This window comes from Balaenoptera acutorostrata, chromosome 2, assembly GCF_949987535.1.
Source record: "Balaenoptera acutorostrata chromosome 2, mBalAcu1.1, whole genome shotgun sequence".
In the NCBI taxonomy this organism is placed as follows: Eukaryota; Metazoa; Chordata; class Mammalia; order Artiodactyla; family Balaenopteridae; genus Balaenoptera; species Balaenoptera acutorostrata.
The window spans coordinates 126,673,164-126,690,118 of NC_080065.1; the positions used below are offsets into that span (position 1 = coordinate 126,673,164).

At 50.6% G+C, this 16,955-nt stretch overlaps 2 protein-coding genes across 26 annotated transcripts in view; one reads left to right on the forward strand and one right to left on the reverse strand.

The window, feature by feature from the left end:
- Nucleotides 1–3,349, forward strand: part of LOC103012669 (protocadherin gamma-C4) — a 167,725-nt gene extending 164,376 nt beyond the window's left edge. For 23 of the 24 annotated variants that reach the window (XM_057541578.1, XM_028161838.2, XM_028161841.2 and 20 more), the window contains one exon: nucleotides 1,310–3,349. In XM_057541578.1, the coding sequence (XP_057397561.1) occupies nucleotides 1,310–1,536 (227 nt within the window). In that variant the 3' untranslated portion in view covers nucleotides 1,537–3,349. The remainder of the gene's footprint in view (nucleotides 1–1,309) is intronic. The other variant, XM_057541584.1, reaches the window with a different exon arrangement.
- Nucleotides 3,350–5,297: 1,948 nt separating this feature from the next.
- The window catches only part of DIAPH1 (diaphanous related formin 1), a 97,491-nt gene continuing 85,833 nt past the window's right edge, over nucleotides 5,298–16,955 (reverse strand). Inside the window, exons 23-28 of one of the 2 annotated variants that reach the window (XM_057540078.1) lie at nucleotides 16,639–16,764; nucleotides 15,826–15,989; nucleotides 15,557–15,692; nucleotides 13,553–13,639; nucleotides 8,942–8,983; nucleotides 5,298–7,243 (exon numbers count right to left, since the gene is read on the reverse strand). In XM_057540078.1, coding sequence (XP_057396061.1) covers nucleotides 7,086–7,243; nucleotides 8,942–8,983; nucleotides 13,553–13,639; nucleotides 15,557–15,692; nucleotides 15,826–15,989; nucleotides 16,639–16,764 — 713 coding nt within the window. In that variant the 3' untranslated portion in view covers nucleotides 5,298–7,085. The remainder of the gene's footprint in view (nucleotides 7,244–8,941; nucleotides 8,984–13,552; nucleotides 13,640–15,556; nucleotides 15,693–15,825; nucleotides 15,990–16,638; nucleotides 16,765–16,955) is intronic. The other variant, XM_057540079.1, reaches the window with a different exon arrangement.

Sequence of the window (16,955 nt, forward strand, 5' to 3'; positions counted from 1 at the left end):
TCATCAAAACTCCTGGTTTGTTACCCACTGGGGAGGCAGTGCGGGAGCATGTAGGGTAGAAGCAGTGACACGCTGTATGGTGATGGTGGTGGTGGTGGTGATGGTGGCAGCAGCTGACGTTTAGTGAGCTCTTACCAAGTGCTTCACTGGATGAAGCACCGTCTCCTTGAATCCTCACAAAAACCCAATGAGGTAGGTACTTCTGTGCTTCTCTCCCTTTAACATGCATACACATCACCTGGAGATCTTGTTAAAATGCAGATTCTGAGTCTGTGATTCTCACAAGCTCCCAGGTGACACTGAGCCAGGGTCAGAATTTGCACTTCTCTGGACCCCAGTTTCTTCTTGAGCAGGATGGGAAGTTGGGCTACAGGCTCTCTCTGATGTCACCTACTCTGACATTGTGAGCCTCTGCCTACATTGTACCTAAGACATCTGGTCCTGGGATCATCATCTTCTCAGCCTCTCTCCCCCTCCTGTATCCTCAGAGCAGTGATGAGGTGCAGGCCTCTGGTGGTGGTGGTGACCATACCCTACAGCATACACTTAAGATACACTTAGGCCTCACCCCTGCTCTCATCTGTCCTGGCTGGTAGGCCTTGGGCTAGTCTTTTACCTTCTCTGACCCTTGCTTCTCTCATCTGTAAAGTGGGGATAAGAGCACACACGTCCCTGGAGTGTTGAGTTGAAGTTAAAAGCCGTCGTGCATGTGCAACATCTAGCAAGGTGCTTGGCACACAGTAGGCACTGGTTGCTGTTATGGAATGAATCCCGGGAAAAGCACCTACTCCTAACTCAGAACAGAACGGCTCAGTGCCCGCTCTGTGCTTGGCACTGGGTGGAACAGGATAGGAACCTGCACGGACCATGGTCTTGGCCCCCCAGGAGTCTGTGGTCTAGTGTGGAGACCAGAGAGGCTGCCTGGAGAAGGGCTAGGGCAGGGACTTGAGAGCAGTGTCTCAGCCCTGAGAGAAATGACAGCTAGCGTGTTTGAAGTCACTAGTCTATGTGCTTTACGTATGTAATCTTGGTTAGCCTTCACGAAAACCGGAAGAGATAGGTACTATTATTATCCCCATTTTGCAGTTCAGGAAACTGAGGAGACATAGGGAGGTTAGGTACACTTGACTAGGATCACAGTTAGTAGGTAAAAGAACTAGGAATGAAACCTAGGCGGTCACTCTAGAGCCTCTTAGCCCTACCCCTTGTGGGTGGGATGGTGTGTCCAGTGCTATAACTGCTTGTGCTATAAGAGAGTACCTGTTGGGGACCCTGAAGTTTAGCCCCTGACCTTCCCTTGTCTCTGCAGAAGCCGCTGATGGGAGCTCCACCCTGGGAGGGGGTGCCGGCACCATGGGCTTGAGTGCCCGCTACGGACCACAGTTCACCCTGCAGCACGTGCCCGACTACCGCCAGAACGTCTACATCCCCGGCAGCAATGCCACTCTGACCAACGCAGCTGGCAAGCGAGATGGCAAGGCCCCGGCAGGTGGCAACGGCAACAAGAAGAAGTCGGGCAAGAAGGAGAAGAAGTAATGCGGAGGCCAGGCCTTGGAGCCACAGGGCAGCCTCCCTCCCCAACCAGCCCAGCCTCTCCCTAGCTGTGCCCAGGCCTCGGATTTTCAGGGCTCACCCCCAGGATACTGGTAGGGGCCCAGGCCATGCTCCCCTTGGGAAACAGAAACAAGTGCCCAGTCAACACCCCCCTTCTGCCCCCAGGGGATTGAATATGCAAAGGGAGTTCTGCTGGGAACCCCCATCCAATCAATTGCTGTGCCCATGGGGGTAGTGGGTTAGTGTAGACACCATTTATCACACCCCCTTCAGCTACAGCTGAACTCCTCCATCTTCCAAATTCAATCAGGCCCATCCATCCCCTGCCTCCCTCCTCCCCGACCCACCCCACCCGCCTCCTCAGCAGCTCCTCTTTCTTAAGTTGTTTGGGGGTGTTGAGGTACCTGGTGACCTAAAAAGGCTCATAGTTCTGAAGAGTTGGAAGGGCATCATGACCTCTTGGCCTCTCCTTCAGTTCTCAGACTTCCCCCAAAGCATGGTTTGGTGCCAATCCCTTCACCTCCTTCCAGGACCTGAGACCAAGCTCAAGTTTTGGGAGATATGGTCACCATTCCCATGGTACTGATGCTTGCTGGATTTAGGGAGGGCATTTTGCTACCATGCCTCTTCCCAACACCCTGGGGACCAGTCTTCTGTTTTGTTTTTCATTGTTTGATGTTCCCACTGCATGCTGTGACTTCCCCCTCCCCAAACAAGAGACTTCATTGCATGTTCTAAGACAGTATGGGGTGGTAAGATAAAGAAGGGAAGGGTGCGTGTGTGTGTGTGTGTGTGTGTGTGTGTGAATGGGGGGATGGACAAAGCTTGATCCATCAGTTAACAGGGTCTTGCAGGAGGCTCTGTATGCCCCCAGGGTACTGACCAGATCCCCAAATTCCAGCCATAAGCCAAGCACCAGGCTGGGCCCTCATCTGTCATATACAGGGCAGCCCGGGCAGCCAGCGGTGGGCTGAGCTACGGGCACCAATGGATTTAAACTGGCATTATGGTCCAAGGAAGCTCCGAGCAGGTTTGGGACCAGGTCCCCTGGAGAGGTCAGAGGGGCCTCTGTGGGTGCTGGGTACTCCAGAGGTGCTGCTGGTGGAAGGATCAGTGTGGCCCCAGCAGGAAGGGAGGGCCAGCTAGACCATTTTTGGTCCCTGGGTTGGGAAGGAAAGGAGCTAGAGCAGGGACCAAGTGGAAAGTGTCAGCCCAGGATCAGGGCTTCTCCACAGGGCCCCTGCATCCAGCAGCCCCAGTCCTTCACCTCGACAGGTGCCATTGCTTCTCTGTGAAGGCCACTGCCCAGGCCCCCAGTCCGCCCCCTCGTGGCCAGAGCCTGGTTAAAGTCCCCCAGTGCCTCCTTGTGCATAGACCTTCCTCTGCCCACCCCTTCTGCCCCCGGCGTCCAGTTCACGCAGAGGGGCTTCGCGAGAACCCCACCCCGGCCCTTGCAGTGGTGTAGAGCCCCCCCCCCCCCTCTTTCGGCTGGTGTAGAATAGCCAATAGTGTAGTGCGGCGTGCTTTTCCATAATGGCGAGTGGGCCGCGGGCGGCGGGCTCCGCGCAGCCGTCTGTCCCCGAATCTGCCTGCGGCGGCCCGTGCTGTGTTTTGTGCTGTGTCCACGCGCTGCGGCGACCCCCTCCCGCGTCCTGACTCCTCTAAGCGCTTCTCTCTGCATAGTCACGTAGCTCCCCACCCCACCCCCTTCCTGTGTCTCACGCAAGTTTTATACTCTAATATTTATATGGCTTTTTTTCTTTGAAAAAAATTAAAAGATTTCTTCTGAAAGGTTCACCGTTTCTATGTAAGAGATGGGGGCTCCTGGCATGTGTGGATGAAGTGATGAGCTCAGAGTTGTATGCTGGAAGACGAGCGGGATCGGGAGGCGATTATTGTGCTGCGTGTCGGTTTTGTGTCATTGCCCGAGAGTCTGTGTATAATTGTTAAATGCGGCAACACCGTCGTGCATATATAATGGTGTGCGTTGACCGTAATGGTGCTTGTGGATCTGTACCCCGTGTGTGTAATCGGCTTGCGGGTCCGCTGTGGGGGAGGGGATTTCTGAGCGCGACGTGGCAGCGTGCGGCCGAGGGTTCCGTTGTCTGTTTGCTGCTGTCTCCAGGCAGAAGAGGAGACCCGGGCGAGGGGGCGGCGCGGGCTGGCAAATAGAGCTGGAGAGGGGGCCGTGGACGTTTCCTGAGTTCCGCCCCTTCCCTGCTAGAATGACCACCCCGAGCGCCCTGCCAGGCTTCGCGGGAGGAGGGTGGACTCTCCTCTGCCAGTCCTCCTCCACACCCCTCACCTACCCCCCCTCCCTCCCAGGGGGCTTGGAATGCGTGTGGAGGGGGGGCGGGGGGCGGGGGGAGGGCGGTGTCAAGGGGACAGAAAGGGCATGGCGGACATAAGATTGCCCGCAGGCGCAGATGCCCTCCCTCCTTCCTCTCTCCCTCTCTCCGTGCTTTCCATTCACTTCTCACCTAGCCCACCTCCCGCCTCCTCCAGCCTCCTGGAAGCAAGGAGGGATTCGAGGTTGCTGCCGCCAAAGAAGCTGCAGGCAACAGAGTGGGAGGAAGGGGCGGAAGGACATAAAGACAGACCCATTGGGGTTTTCAGGGGGGTCGGTGAGGGCAAGGGCATGCCCAACCGCAGGGTTGGGGGTGGCTGTCTCTGGGCGTCCTCTCCCAGAGCCGGTCAAGCGGTCTGCCAGCTTCTGAAGTCTGTTGTCATGGAAACCAAGCCTTCCAACTAGGTAGGCATCTGGGGGCGGCTTTCTTGCGTGGGAGGAAGGGTGGTGTGCGTGGTTGCTGAGATGGAAGCAGGGTTTTGTTTCCAAGATCCAGGCTGCAGAGGGCGGGGTGCCGGGCGCCTGGGTTCTATTCCAGGCACGGCAGGAGACTGGCAGAGCGTGTGAGCAGCTGTGGTTGGTCCCCTAATTGGTATGTGTGCCTATACAGCTCTAAGCCAGAAACGCGTGGCCTCTGGGGGTAGGGAAGAAGGAGGCAGGGAACGCATCTCCACATCCCCAGCCATACTAGGGAGGCAGCTGCTCAGGATCCAGGGCTACTTAAGAGGCTTTTATTTCCTGTTCCAGAGCCTGCCCAAATGGGTTTGTGGTTCCTCTCCGAGCCCTTCCCTGTCTGTTCTGGACCTGGTTTGTAAGATTTCTTTGTGCAGGTCACAATGTGCTCAAACAAGTCTGGCTCTGAGCATCAAGTCATCTGGAGCATGACCTCTGTCTTTTGACCTCTGCTGGGCAGGCTCACGTTTCCACCCCAGGGTAAGCCCTAGTCTGTAATGTAGTCTGTGGACACCAAAAGTGAGTGTGGGAGGGGAATACGGGAGAATGGCAGAATGGCAGAATGGCAGTCATAGGTTTCCCTTGGCAAAAGAGGCACAGGTACTGCCAGGAAACTGCATGTGAAGTCTGGGGTCATGGGGAGGTGGGGTCCCAGAACTGAATCCAAGAAAAGGGTTCCAAGCCAAGAGGCAGCAATGTGGAAGGGTAGGGGGCTGAACTGGGGCCCTACTCCTTTACAGAGGGCAAATGGCGGGACAGAAGCCACCATGTATGAATCAGTTCTAGCCCTGCGCCCAACCGTAGTGTCTGGCACATGAAGGTGCCGGCACCCTTTTGATGATTTTGTCAGGTCAGTCGGGCTTGAGGCAGGACAAGAGTGGAGAAGCCTGGATGAGAGTGAGGACAAATAGTTCAGAAACTCACAAAGGAAGCTGTAAGGCAGTACTGTTTCAATGCTTTATTAACAGTTGGAAACAAACCCAACAAACTGGAGGTGATGACATCCCAGAAGCCCAAGAGGTGAGGGGAACAGGTTTGCATTTTGTCCCTTTTTTATTATTATTATTAAATGCATCTTAGCAAAAGTAGATTAAAAAAGAAAGGGTCAAAGCCCCAGATGTCAGCAGGGAGGAGGGGACCTAGGGGAGCAGCAGGCCCCTGCACCACGGTCCTCCCAGAAGTAGCTCAAAGGAGCTGCTGTTGCCCCTTCACACACAGGCTCTACCAACCAGAACCCTCCTTCCGGGCCTCAAGGCCTCCCTGCAGGCGCCCTTAGGCCTCCTAAGCTCCCCCTTGCTCTAATAACTATACTTTTGTGCCAGGCCCTACCAGTGCCATTCTCTCTCCCACGGGTGGGAAGCTGAAAGGAGCACAGGAGGGCAAAGTGTCACCTTGACCGGAGAATCTGAGCTTCCTGTGGCTGGGACCGCCAAAGAGTCTGGCCTGCCCACTGCAGAGAAGAGAGCAGGGTGGGGCACAGCCTGTGCGCACTGCTCCAGAATGGCCAGTTAGCATTTGCACATTTGGCTTGATAAATATATTAAATTTATAAAAACTCTGTCGTTTCAGAGCTCCCACTACTCTTAGGCCTGGTCCAGCTCAACAAGAGAAGAGCTTCCCCTTGCCCCGGCGTCAGATGCTGGGGGAGAGAGTCTGCACTGGCCTCAAGGGCCCAGAGGCTTGAGGGCTGAGGTGGAGGTCCAGGGGCTTGTTCAGAATTGAGGCTTGTGGGGAGAAATCCCAGGGACTCTGGAACCTGCCATCAAAGCCTCTTACATTATGGAGGGGAAAGGAGGAAGGAAGAGTTATTTTTCTTAAAAAAAAAAAAAAAAAAAAAAATTCATATAAAAATAGATCCTTTTGCAAAACAATTTCTCAGCCAGGAGGCTCCACCTCCCATTTCCTTGGAGACAGAGGATAAGGTGTTGGATGAGATGCACCAAAGCTCTAGGGAGGGCGTGAGGAGGGCCTGTGGCTCAGTAGCCTAGGGCTGGTGCAGAGGGTCCAGAGAGGCAAGGGCACAGAGCACGGCAGCAGGCTGGGGGCAGGTCCCACCTGTGCCATGCCTGCCCGCCCTAGGCTCTGGCCTAGGCCACAGTAGAACAGATAAAAGTGGTCCAGGTTCTTTTTGTTTTGGGAGGCCTTTCCCAAAAAGTGGGATAAGGGGGATTTGCTCCCCACTTCCTTGGAAGCAGCTCCCAATGCCACACCCCTAGTAATAAACAACAAGAGCCAGGGGCAGGAAGAGCGGGGTGGTGGTGACAGCAATGAAAGGAGGGACAGAGTCCAAAGGTTCATCAGCCCATGCTGTTCTCAGGGCCAGAGAAAACACAAAAGAAAAGCACAAACCCAGCAAGACTGACCTAGGCAAAAGCCCACGGGAAAGGTAGGGGCTGAGAAAGCAGGTGGGGCCTTGTCTGAGATGAGGCCACGGAGAACGGAGGAGACACTTGGGGTTAAGGCAGCAAACACAGAGCCTGCTTTGGTAATACGAGAGCCAGGGCTGGCCGGGTTGGCCTCAGGCCTCCCCACACTGCCCTTTCCTTCTGGCCTCCAGGCAGCTGAAGCTGTGTGTGATGTAGAGAGAGCAGCAGGCTGGAGACAAAGATGGGGTCAAGGTGATGGGAGTGGCCACCGCAGAGGAATATCTCTGTGACCCTTCAGGCACATGCTGCAGGGCAGGGACAGTCTGGAGCTCCACTGAGGAGCTGCCATGGCCCCAGGACCTGGCTTAGCTTGCACGGCCAAGCAACTCCTTGGCCTCCTCAAGGATGGTGGGGACTTCCTCGCTCTTCTTGGACATCTTGGCAGGAACACAGGTCATGGCATCGTCCCTGGTCAGCACTGATTCTAGCTGAGATATGGCTGCACACCCGACCTTCCTGTTGCCTGCAAGAGAAGACGTGAGAGATCTCGTCCATGGAAGGCCAGTTTCGAATCCCTATCGATCTCTACGGCAGATATTCGGCCAGAAGCCATGCACACATGGCGGCCCTGTCCAGTTCAGAGGCCCTTCTTTTGAAGAAGGAGGGGAAGAAAGCCAGGAACACATGGAAGATACCTTTGCGGCGGGGAGGGGGGCAAGCAGGGAATATGAGAGTACGGTACAGGTAGGAGAGTTGAGTTCCTGTGTGAAAAGTAGTAAAAAGTTTGAATACAGCTAGACAGACACAACGGAGTTCAAGTATCAGCAGTGTAATGTAAAGAGAAGTACTCAAAATCTGTTTTCTCATTAGAGGGTTGTTGGAAGTAAACAGACTCAAGCTTAGTAAACAGTATTATTTTTGTTTTCTTGGCAGTTCTCAGGAAGCTCCTAGGCCAAAATCACTTTCAGTCAGCCCTGGGCAGGGTCGTCCCAAGCAGAGGAAGGCCTTCAGCAGGCGGCCAGAGGGACTCCCGCAAAGGGGGCAGCAGCCATGCACTGACGCCACGTGATGCCACACTCGCCTGGGTTCCACCAACCCTCCCTCTCTCTCGCCGTGCCCACACGCTGAGCTCTTTTCCACCTCTTCAAGGGCAGCAGCGATGATCCAAATGCCAAGGGCTCTACAAGGTGTGCAATATGTGTGTGTGGGTGTGTGTAGGGGGAGGGGTAGTAAAAGGTATGTCAGGGAAAGCAGAGCTGGGGTCAAGGATGGCCAGGACAAACCCTACAAAGAAATCTTAGCCCAATGGGCTAAGGGATAGTGAAGCTTCAGTCGCCACTCTAAATAGGAAGAGAAGAACCAATCAATCCATGAGTTTCTGTCCTAACTGGTGGGCGTCATCCCCAAGACTCTCATATTCATTCATGGAATCCACATTTATGGTCCCAGTATCCTCAACAAGAAAGCTGTTCCTTGGGACCATGCCCAGCTCGTGCTGTCTGCCTCTTCCCATGCCCTACAAGCAGCTCAGAGAGACTGCAGGTCCCAGAGAGCTGCCTGCCAAGGGTGAAAGAAGCCGGACACAAAGACCACAGATGCTATAATTCCATTTCTGTAAAACCTCTAGAATGGGCAAATCCAGAGACAGAAAGTAGGTTTGTGGTTGCCCGGGCCTAGGCGAGGGGAGAATGGGGAGTGACTGCTAATGGGTATGGGGTTTCTTTTTGGGCTCATGAAATGTTCTGGAATTAGTGGTGCTGGTTGTACAACCTTGTGAATATGCTAAAAACCACTAAATTGTATACTTTAGAAGGGTGAATTTTAGGTATGTGATTTATATCCAATTGAAAAACAAACAAAAAACAAAACAGCTTGCTGGGTCATGGGAAAGCTGGGTGGAGAAAGCAGTGCCTAAACCTTAAAGAAGCAGAGACAGAGGAGAGAAGGCCAGCACTCCTAAATGCAGGACAGGGCAGCGGCAGGGCACGAGCAGGAAGGAAGAGGTCCAGAAGAGTCAGTGAACAAAGTGTCCACTTTGCCTTCTTGAGACCAGCAAAAAGCTTTAGGTGGGAAGGAAGCCAAACAGGGTCAGAGGGCCCAGGTCTTCACCAGGGCTGTCAGCCTCTGCAGAAACATGACCCAGAGCCACTGTGTTCACACGGCAGAGGCTACCCGCTGGTCAGCTGGGAGCACACAGCACGCCCACAGGTTACCAATTTACAGGTCTCCTCCTCCTCCTCCTCCCAGGGACGCACAGGATTGTCTACCAAGAGGAGAAAGAATAGTGAAGGCCCTGGCTGGCAGGCACAGGGCTCATCTGGTTACGGGGGAAGGTGTGTGACCAAGACTCCAGGGTTTCACACAAACTACTCCTCGGATTATGAACATGTAATGATGCCTCAGCGACGGACGGGGGAGGAAAGGGGCCCGTAGGAGTGCGACTAGGATGGTCTCCTATCTCCAGCAAAATCTTCCTCAGACCTGCTGAGTTTCTGCTCTTTTTTTGGAATACTCCCTTCTCTAGGACCCTACTTGTCATGTCCAGAAAAGGCAGTAGCTTGATTATCACTTTGCTGCTCCTTTGAATTCAGTCACGAGCAGTTGAGAAAATATTCCAACTATATTTGTGTGTGTGTGACTCAAGGGGTAAGTATATGTTAAAATAATTTCTGACTCTGGACCCAGGGAAAAGGAACACTGGGTCTTCAGGAACACCTATCTTGGACACCATGGGAAAAGTCAAAGTACAAGTGTGAAGTATCTTCAGCTGTTTCTCTCTTTGGTTTCTTCCTCTAAAACTAAGAAGATACCAGTTGTACCTAATCAAGCATGTCTCTGTATTTTCCTAGATTCAAAAAGCTTCTGATGCCCTGCAAATTTCATAAAAACTGAGTGGATGGTAAGTCAGGAAAAACCAAAATTTCCCTTTTAAGCCTAGAAGGTAGGTATACTAGGCATGGACCTGATGTGGCCTAAGGTCAGAATCAGAAAAGAGAAAACTCTTGTAGGAACTGGCAACAGAATCGAGGAATCCTGGCTGCCACTCTGGCTTCAGGGCCACAGTTATGCTGAACAGCTTGACTATCCAGAAGACAACCTCTCCCAGCCTTTCCCTAACTTGGGTACTTGTTAAGACGATTGAAAAGAAGCCACAGAAGCAGATACATATTTTGACTCTATGGGACCAGGGAGGATTATTAACTCCTAGTAGTCCCACAGACCGTGGGGAAAAGGGAACAATCTCGTGACATTGGTCAAAGCTCTCTGAGGCCAGATTTCTAGAAGTTAGGGGTGAGCTAGATAAAAACACCAGCAAAATCAGACATATAACACTAGTATAGATGAATTAGAAAAAGGTTAATGATTTGGGAAAAAGATATTTATAACACACAGGCTAGGAACTACTACTAAGGAGGAAGTACTCTTGTTAATAAGCTTCCTTAGGGAAGAGGAAACTAGGACAGATGGGGCAATCATTACCATCCTAAAGAACTCATTATTGTCTACAACACTCCTAATTATAATTCCTGTCCTATTTTTACAAAAGTGGAGGGAGAAATAGTGGTGGTAGAGGATATACTCTTAACCTCTCTAGACAGGTGGTCACTGGAAAACTCCCTGAAGCAATTTCACCATGTCCAGGGCTCTCCTTGCCGGAAGGCATGAAAGAGTATTTCTGGCCTACACAGAGGGCTCGCTGTCGTCTCCTGCTCCTCACATAGGCTTAGTGGAAATATTCCTGGACTTGGATTCACAACGGTGGGTTACAGTTCTGGCTCTATCATTAGCCAGTTCTGTAGATCTTGGCAAGACCTTATCTGGGTCTCAAGTCCTGTTACCTACGAGAAGGTGAGATGCTAATCACTGGAGGTCTTTAGCGCTGGTCCCAACTCTAAGGTTCTATCAGTGTAGGGAAAGCTTAGAGGGAAGCTGGGAAGTGGCAGAGGGACGGAAAGGGAGAGGGAGATGAATTTCTTTCCTTCCTTAACTTTTATCCCAGTGAGCAGATGGCCTGTATATAAGAAGCCACAATTCAGACATGGAGATAGAGTTGAGTCATTAAAACCACAAGCTGACTCAATCATCAGCCTGAAATAGTAGCTGTAATACAATCCACATGGATTCTTCCCCTTGACACTCAAAGCATTGTTCTCCCACACCCTGCAGATCACAGCAGTTTACATGTCACTTTTAATGAACCAGCCCTGATAGTAACGCTCCTCTTCCAACCCCTCAATGGGTCTTTGTATACTGGTCACTCCCTCAGGTCTCCAGAGACCAGAAGATGTTTTTTAAACATTCCTTTAAATCCCAGGGCAAAGGCTGTGTCTTTCAATATGGACGGCTGCCTTTCTGGGACGAGGAGGGCTGTGAGGCAGACCTGCGTGATAGTGCTTCAGTTTTTTAGCTCAAATCAGTCAGTCAGCAGGAACAGGCAGAGACAGCCAAGCACTGGGTGGACCAGCTAAGTCCAGCAGCCAGTGAGGGAAACCTCTATCGTTTTACAATGTGGCCTTCTGGGTCCAGCCTCTTTCTTTTCTTCTCCTCTTAATCCTACTGTCACTGTACAAAAAAAAAATACTAAAGCTGTAAAGGGCCCTGGAGACCATTCTAGCCCAACTCTCATTTTAGACGTGAAGAAATTGAGTCCCAGAAACGTGTCTCAGGTACTCTAGACAGCATCAGTGGGATTTGACATTGGGTCTTCTGATGCCTACCTAGTCCTATGCTCTTTGCACGCTACTGTGATGCCTGGCCTTCTGTTTATGTTTAATGGAAGGCTGTGTCACTTTCTCGGAAATGAATGTACCAATGTCTAAAGGGGTTACCAGTGTAATTAGAAATGTCTCCCCTGATTCTCCCAGATATGTTCGGTGTGTTTAGTGACCCCCAGAGCCCAGAAAGATAAGGATACAAGATGGAGCCAATTTTAAAAGTACGTAGTTCCCATTTTCACCTTCTTTTTGCTTCAAAATCTCCTAGTCTAAGTCTCCTCCTAGTCCTTCTTGCACTGGGAAACAGTACTTTGACTGATTCAGGTCCTCTGCTGAAAGGTTAGGTTCTAACAAAATCCCTGCTTCCTCGGCCTATAAGTCCTGGTTTCTCACTTGGGAAGAAGTGGAGAATGGGGCCTCTCCAGCAGAGGGAAGCCACTGATGTCTGGCTGCCTGTGTCCAGGAAGCATCTGGGATTCTGGTTTAGTTCCACAGGAAGAAGCTTAAAAGGGAATTCCCCACCAAAAGTCCGGTGAAGGTTGGCACTTTGCTGAGAGGATAGAGGAAAATAGGGAGAGGCAATGTATTTTTGTTTATCTAGAAACGCTTAATGTCAGGCCACATCACCTTATATGGTGGGGAGGAAACAATGTCGCAAGAATCTCTGAAGACTAAACACACCAAAAATACCACTAGCTTCATACTCTACCCAAATCTAGATCTATATGACTAAACACGCTATCCCAGAAAGACCTAAGTCCATCACACTCACCTCTCCTCCCCTCCAGAAAGCCTGTACTCAGAGGATGCCAGAAAATAGGTAAGAGTTGTAATGAGGGATTCTTCTGTTTAGGGCAGGTTCTGAAGTCCTACAGAAGAGTCCTCAGAGGGAATTTCCCCTGGGTATTCAGAGTATTGGCAGAAACAGGCAGTCAGCCATTCACGAAGAAACTCATAGTGATCTACAACATTTGGGCCAGGACACTGACTCTGTGTGGGCTAACATGCTCTGTACCCTTGATCGTTAAGGTCACCTTTACAGGCTGTGATGGGTACTATAGGTCCTACAGATACCACTGTTAATAGCTAAGCAGCGTCCAAAGCAAACCACACAACTCATCTGTACAATAACCTTGAAGTGAAGCTCCTATCACACAGGCCTACAGAATGCACCAGCGAGGGAACAGGGAACATAGCTTAAATCACCTCAGAAGTACAAACTCTTAATGCTGTCTTTTCTGTAATGCCCACCCTTCAACCTAGGAAAGAAGCCATCATGCGTAGCCCCAAAGGGCCTTCACCAGACTCAGTGGTGCAGGTCATGAGGAGTAGCTTTGACCATACCTTCTTCTGGACCAGTCTCTTGGCCACTATATACTTCCCTCAAAGGCAATTTAACCGTTGATCCTTCCCCATACTAATGCCTGGATCATTTGTCCTCCTATCCCCATAATTCTTCTTAGAGGCTCTGGCTCAACATAATCCACTTAAATCTTCTGAAGGTCGGGGGAGGAGGCTGCGGGGGAGTAAATGGGGAAGGCAAGTGCAGTGGAGGCCAATTACACCCAAGAAAAAGGCGGCTTTCAGACATAGCACAATCCTTCGGTTGAGATGCTCCTCTACATTCTTACATCTGGGGAGAATGATGCCTAGCCTTCTCTCTATAGGATTCTATACTTTCTATTATTCTATCTCTTCTGCTTGTGAAGCTAATAGTAAGGACTCTTGACTTATTTTCTTTGTATTCCTACATCTAATGTACAGTTTTGAATTTACATCAGTTTTTTTGTTCATATACACAAACGCCTACTCAGATCTCTGTGTCCTGCACAGTGGTTTGCTTATTCTACGTTTCTGCTTCAAGAATGAGGAGAGATACAAGGATAATCAAATGTAATATCTGTTGTCAGTCCCTCAAGTCCTAGTTCTCCAAGTCAGTACTTTCTAACGTGGCTGGAAGAGGACTAGGTCATCCACTCTAGACGCAGGGACTATTGTGGGGAAGTTTCTAAACCCTGAGAACATCACTACCTGCTCGTTAGCCCAAGACAAGCAGGAGCAGAGAGGCCTCACTGCCTTCCTTCAACACACAGGCTGGGCTCCATTTGCTGACTTACCCTGACGGGGTCCTCTCTTCCGCCGGAATGCTGCGCCTGACTGCAGGGCTTCCAGAAGACTGTCCATCACACCTGTCTCATCGCCCTCTGTCATGAACAAAAACGGAGATGTAAGCTCTTCAGCCCGAGTAGCACTCATGTGTTGAGCCCCACAAAAGATGCGCTGCTACTGCATGGCTTGCCCTCGCCCAGGTTCTCGGGGCTCACGGCACACACAGGGCTCAACCGCAAGCCTCACAGCCCATGTTTACTTGTGTCTGTTTGAAAATGGTTAAAACAAAAGGTTTCACTGGTTACCAACCACTGCAAACCTTGGATAATTTTCCTGCAGTGCCCTCCTCCCTTCCCACCCCCATCAGAACTAGCACAGAGAAGTGGAGACCTGCCTGCCTGCAAGACTGGGATACGTACAGAGACTGGGATTATGACAGTAATAAGGAACTATATCACTCTCTATTTATCCTGAAGTGTTTCACTCCAATTTACATAAACCTCTCACGGAAAGCCTGGTTCCAGTTTCAGAGCAGGGCTGAGGAAAGATGAGAGACCACTGATAAAGAGTGTATTTCACTTAAGTACTGCCCCCAGTGGCTGCATCTTCCAGAAGTCAGCTCTGCATTGAAGAGGAGCTTCTGGTTGGAATACAAAGAGTTAATGTAGAATCCTTATTCCAGCCCACTCCGTTTCCATGGCAACAGCTAAGGGTGGTGAAATCTGAAACTGTGAAATCCCTAGGAGCCGGTAGGCTGCCAGCCACAAGGCTGGGCTCACTGCTCCCAGTGCCGCCTGCTGGCCGAACACCACCAGTGCAGCTGACCTACATTCCAACCTCATTTGCTTGCCCTTGGGGACATGGACCAGGGCAGGGTCCCCTGCGCTGCCTGACGACTGTGTGCAGCCTTCGTCCCACAAATCAGCTGGACTCCACCTTTCCCTATTACGTCCTAAACAGTAACTGGGGACAAAGCCTAGAGGCCTGGGGAGAATGGGGGAAGGTGAAGAATACTTGGTGTGGGCTTTTTTAATGGCATTACTAGAGCGAAGTTTGTGGCTTACATACAACTGGACTAAGGGCAGGGGAACTGCTTCCCAAAAAAGTATAAAGAAAAGACAGAAATGCAGGCAGTTCTGCTGCTTCAGGTCCCTGATCGTGCCACAAAGAGAAGTCCCCGGGAGCAGGAGTGTCAGAGCAGCCCTCGCCTCTCGTGCTCAGCAAAGCATGGATTCTTGCCAGACCCAGCAGCCCAGAGAACCTCTTTACTTAGATGGCTCGTAGCCCCTCAGGTTCAAGAAGGGTGGCACCAGCTCAGGGCTGTGTGCAATGGATGCTGGATTTCCGCTGCCCACAGAGAGAGCAGCCAGAGAGGGGCAGGGAGTCGGCAGCAGGAAAGAAGCAGAAACAGGAAACAGAGGGCCAGTAATTGAGGCCATATGTTTCAACAAAGACATGCTTCTGAGAGTGAAATAGAGATTCTGCTGAAGAAAGAAGAGGGTGGCCAGCTCCCCCGCCCCCTTTCCAGAAGTTCAATCCATTTACAATCTGAGAGGTGTGTACAACTGTGCTGAGGTACTGGGGACACAATACTTAGTGAAATAAGCAGAAAGAGAAGGCAAGCCATTAAAAGACAGGAGCAGGGCCAGGAAAACAGTTTGGGAAAAAGAACAAAAGATGTACTAGAGGGTATGAAAACCGGACGGGGGAATTTTTGGACAGGCAGAAGGCAAGAGTACATGTTACAGCAATACTAAATCACTGGAGAGATGAGACACAATGCAGGAACCAGCAAAGGAGGGAAAAAACTGAGAGCGGAGCACTGGAACGTGCATGTAATGGAGTCGGGGTTAAAGTCCAGCATCAGGATCGTGGAGGAAGAAGGCTGCCAAAAATCATTTGCCAGGAGTTGAGCTCAGACATGAGCTGTCCTCGGGCCTCTAGACTCTAGACAGAGAAGCCTTCCAAATGTTCCTGTCTCAACCCATCGGCCCTTCGCCTTCGCTTCTTACCAGCATTCATGTCTATGAGTTGCTCTCTCTTCTGCTGCTTCTCCAGCCGCTCCTTCTCTGCCTTCTCCTTGGCCAGTTTTGCTCGCCGCATCTTCTCCTCTGTCTCCCGCCGCTTCTGGTTCTCCTTGACTGCTTGCTGTGGGGGAGAAAATGAACACGTGGGCATGTATGCACTCACACATGTACACACCCACCACCAACCAACATGAACCCAGTGGAAAGTGAGAAAGGTCCACGAAAGCTTCAGTCGGCAGGTATACCCTGCTTACCACAAACATATTCTTAAAGTTGTGCAGATCCATGAAGAATTCTTCCACAGACACCTTCTTGGGGTCAAAGAGGAAGTACTCGCCCAGCTCCTTATAGAGCGTCTCCATGTTCGAGTGCATCATCCGCAGCTTGTTATACTGTTCCTGTGCATCCTTCACAAAGCTGTGCAGCCAAAGAGTAAAGAACCAACACCAGAAAGCAGACCCACTTCTCTAGCCCTGAGGACGACTCACAGATGTGTACTGGCATGCACAAGGATGCGAAACACAGCGCTGTTCATATTAGCAAAACCCAGAAGCAATCTAAACATCCAAAACGGGAATGGTAAACCGTAAACTATGGTATTCCTGAAGAATAGGAAGTGGCAGTTTAAAAAGAGACTGTTCTGCATGTACTGCTAAGGAAACAGGGCCAAACATGTTAAGTGCTAAAGCAATACAGTGCAATTTTTACTAAAATAAATTCATTAGGGTGCAAATCAGAGAGAAGTCCAGTGGCAGTGGTTATCTTTGGGAAGGGGAGGGAGAAGGGAATATGTATGTGTGTGTAGTATGGGGTGTGTGTGTCTGGCAGGTGGGGAGACGGGGCAGAGGGCAAGGTCTCAAGGGAGACTTTTACTTTATCTGCATGGTTTGATGCAAACCACAACAATGAGAATGCTTTCAAGAACTATGCATTTAATGAAAAAACATTTTTTAATGAAAAACAATTTTTTAAGGAAAAATTGTATATCATCATATCTATCCTGTTGTCCCCCCACGGGAAGTTCTTTTTTTTCCTAGGGGGCAACTCCCTCCTTTCAAGAAAGGATATGGTCATTTTTTCAACGAACTTGTCTTTCTCATCTGTGGCAGCTGGAAAATTCTGAATATCACGTTCCACATCAGAAATTTGTTTCTTCATCTGATCTAGGTTCTTTTGCAAGTTTTCAGCAGAGACTAAAGTAGACACAAAAACAGACAGCAAGAGCTTACTACCTCCAGTCTCAATACCCTATACTGTTCTTCAGGGCACTGCTCCAGTCTGTACATCCAGCTGGTACTTAACTATTTTAGTCCTCTTACATACTCTCTAATTGTTTCACACAGCTTTTCAGTGAAACTATAAATTATTTGATGATTAAACCTCC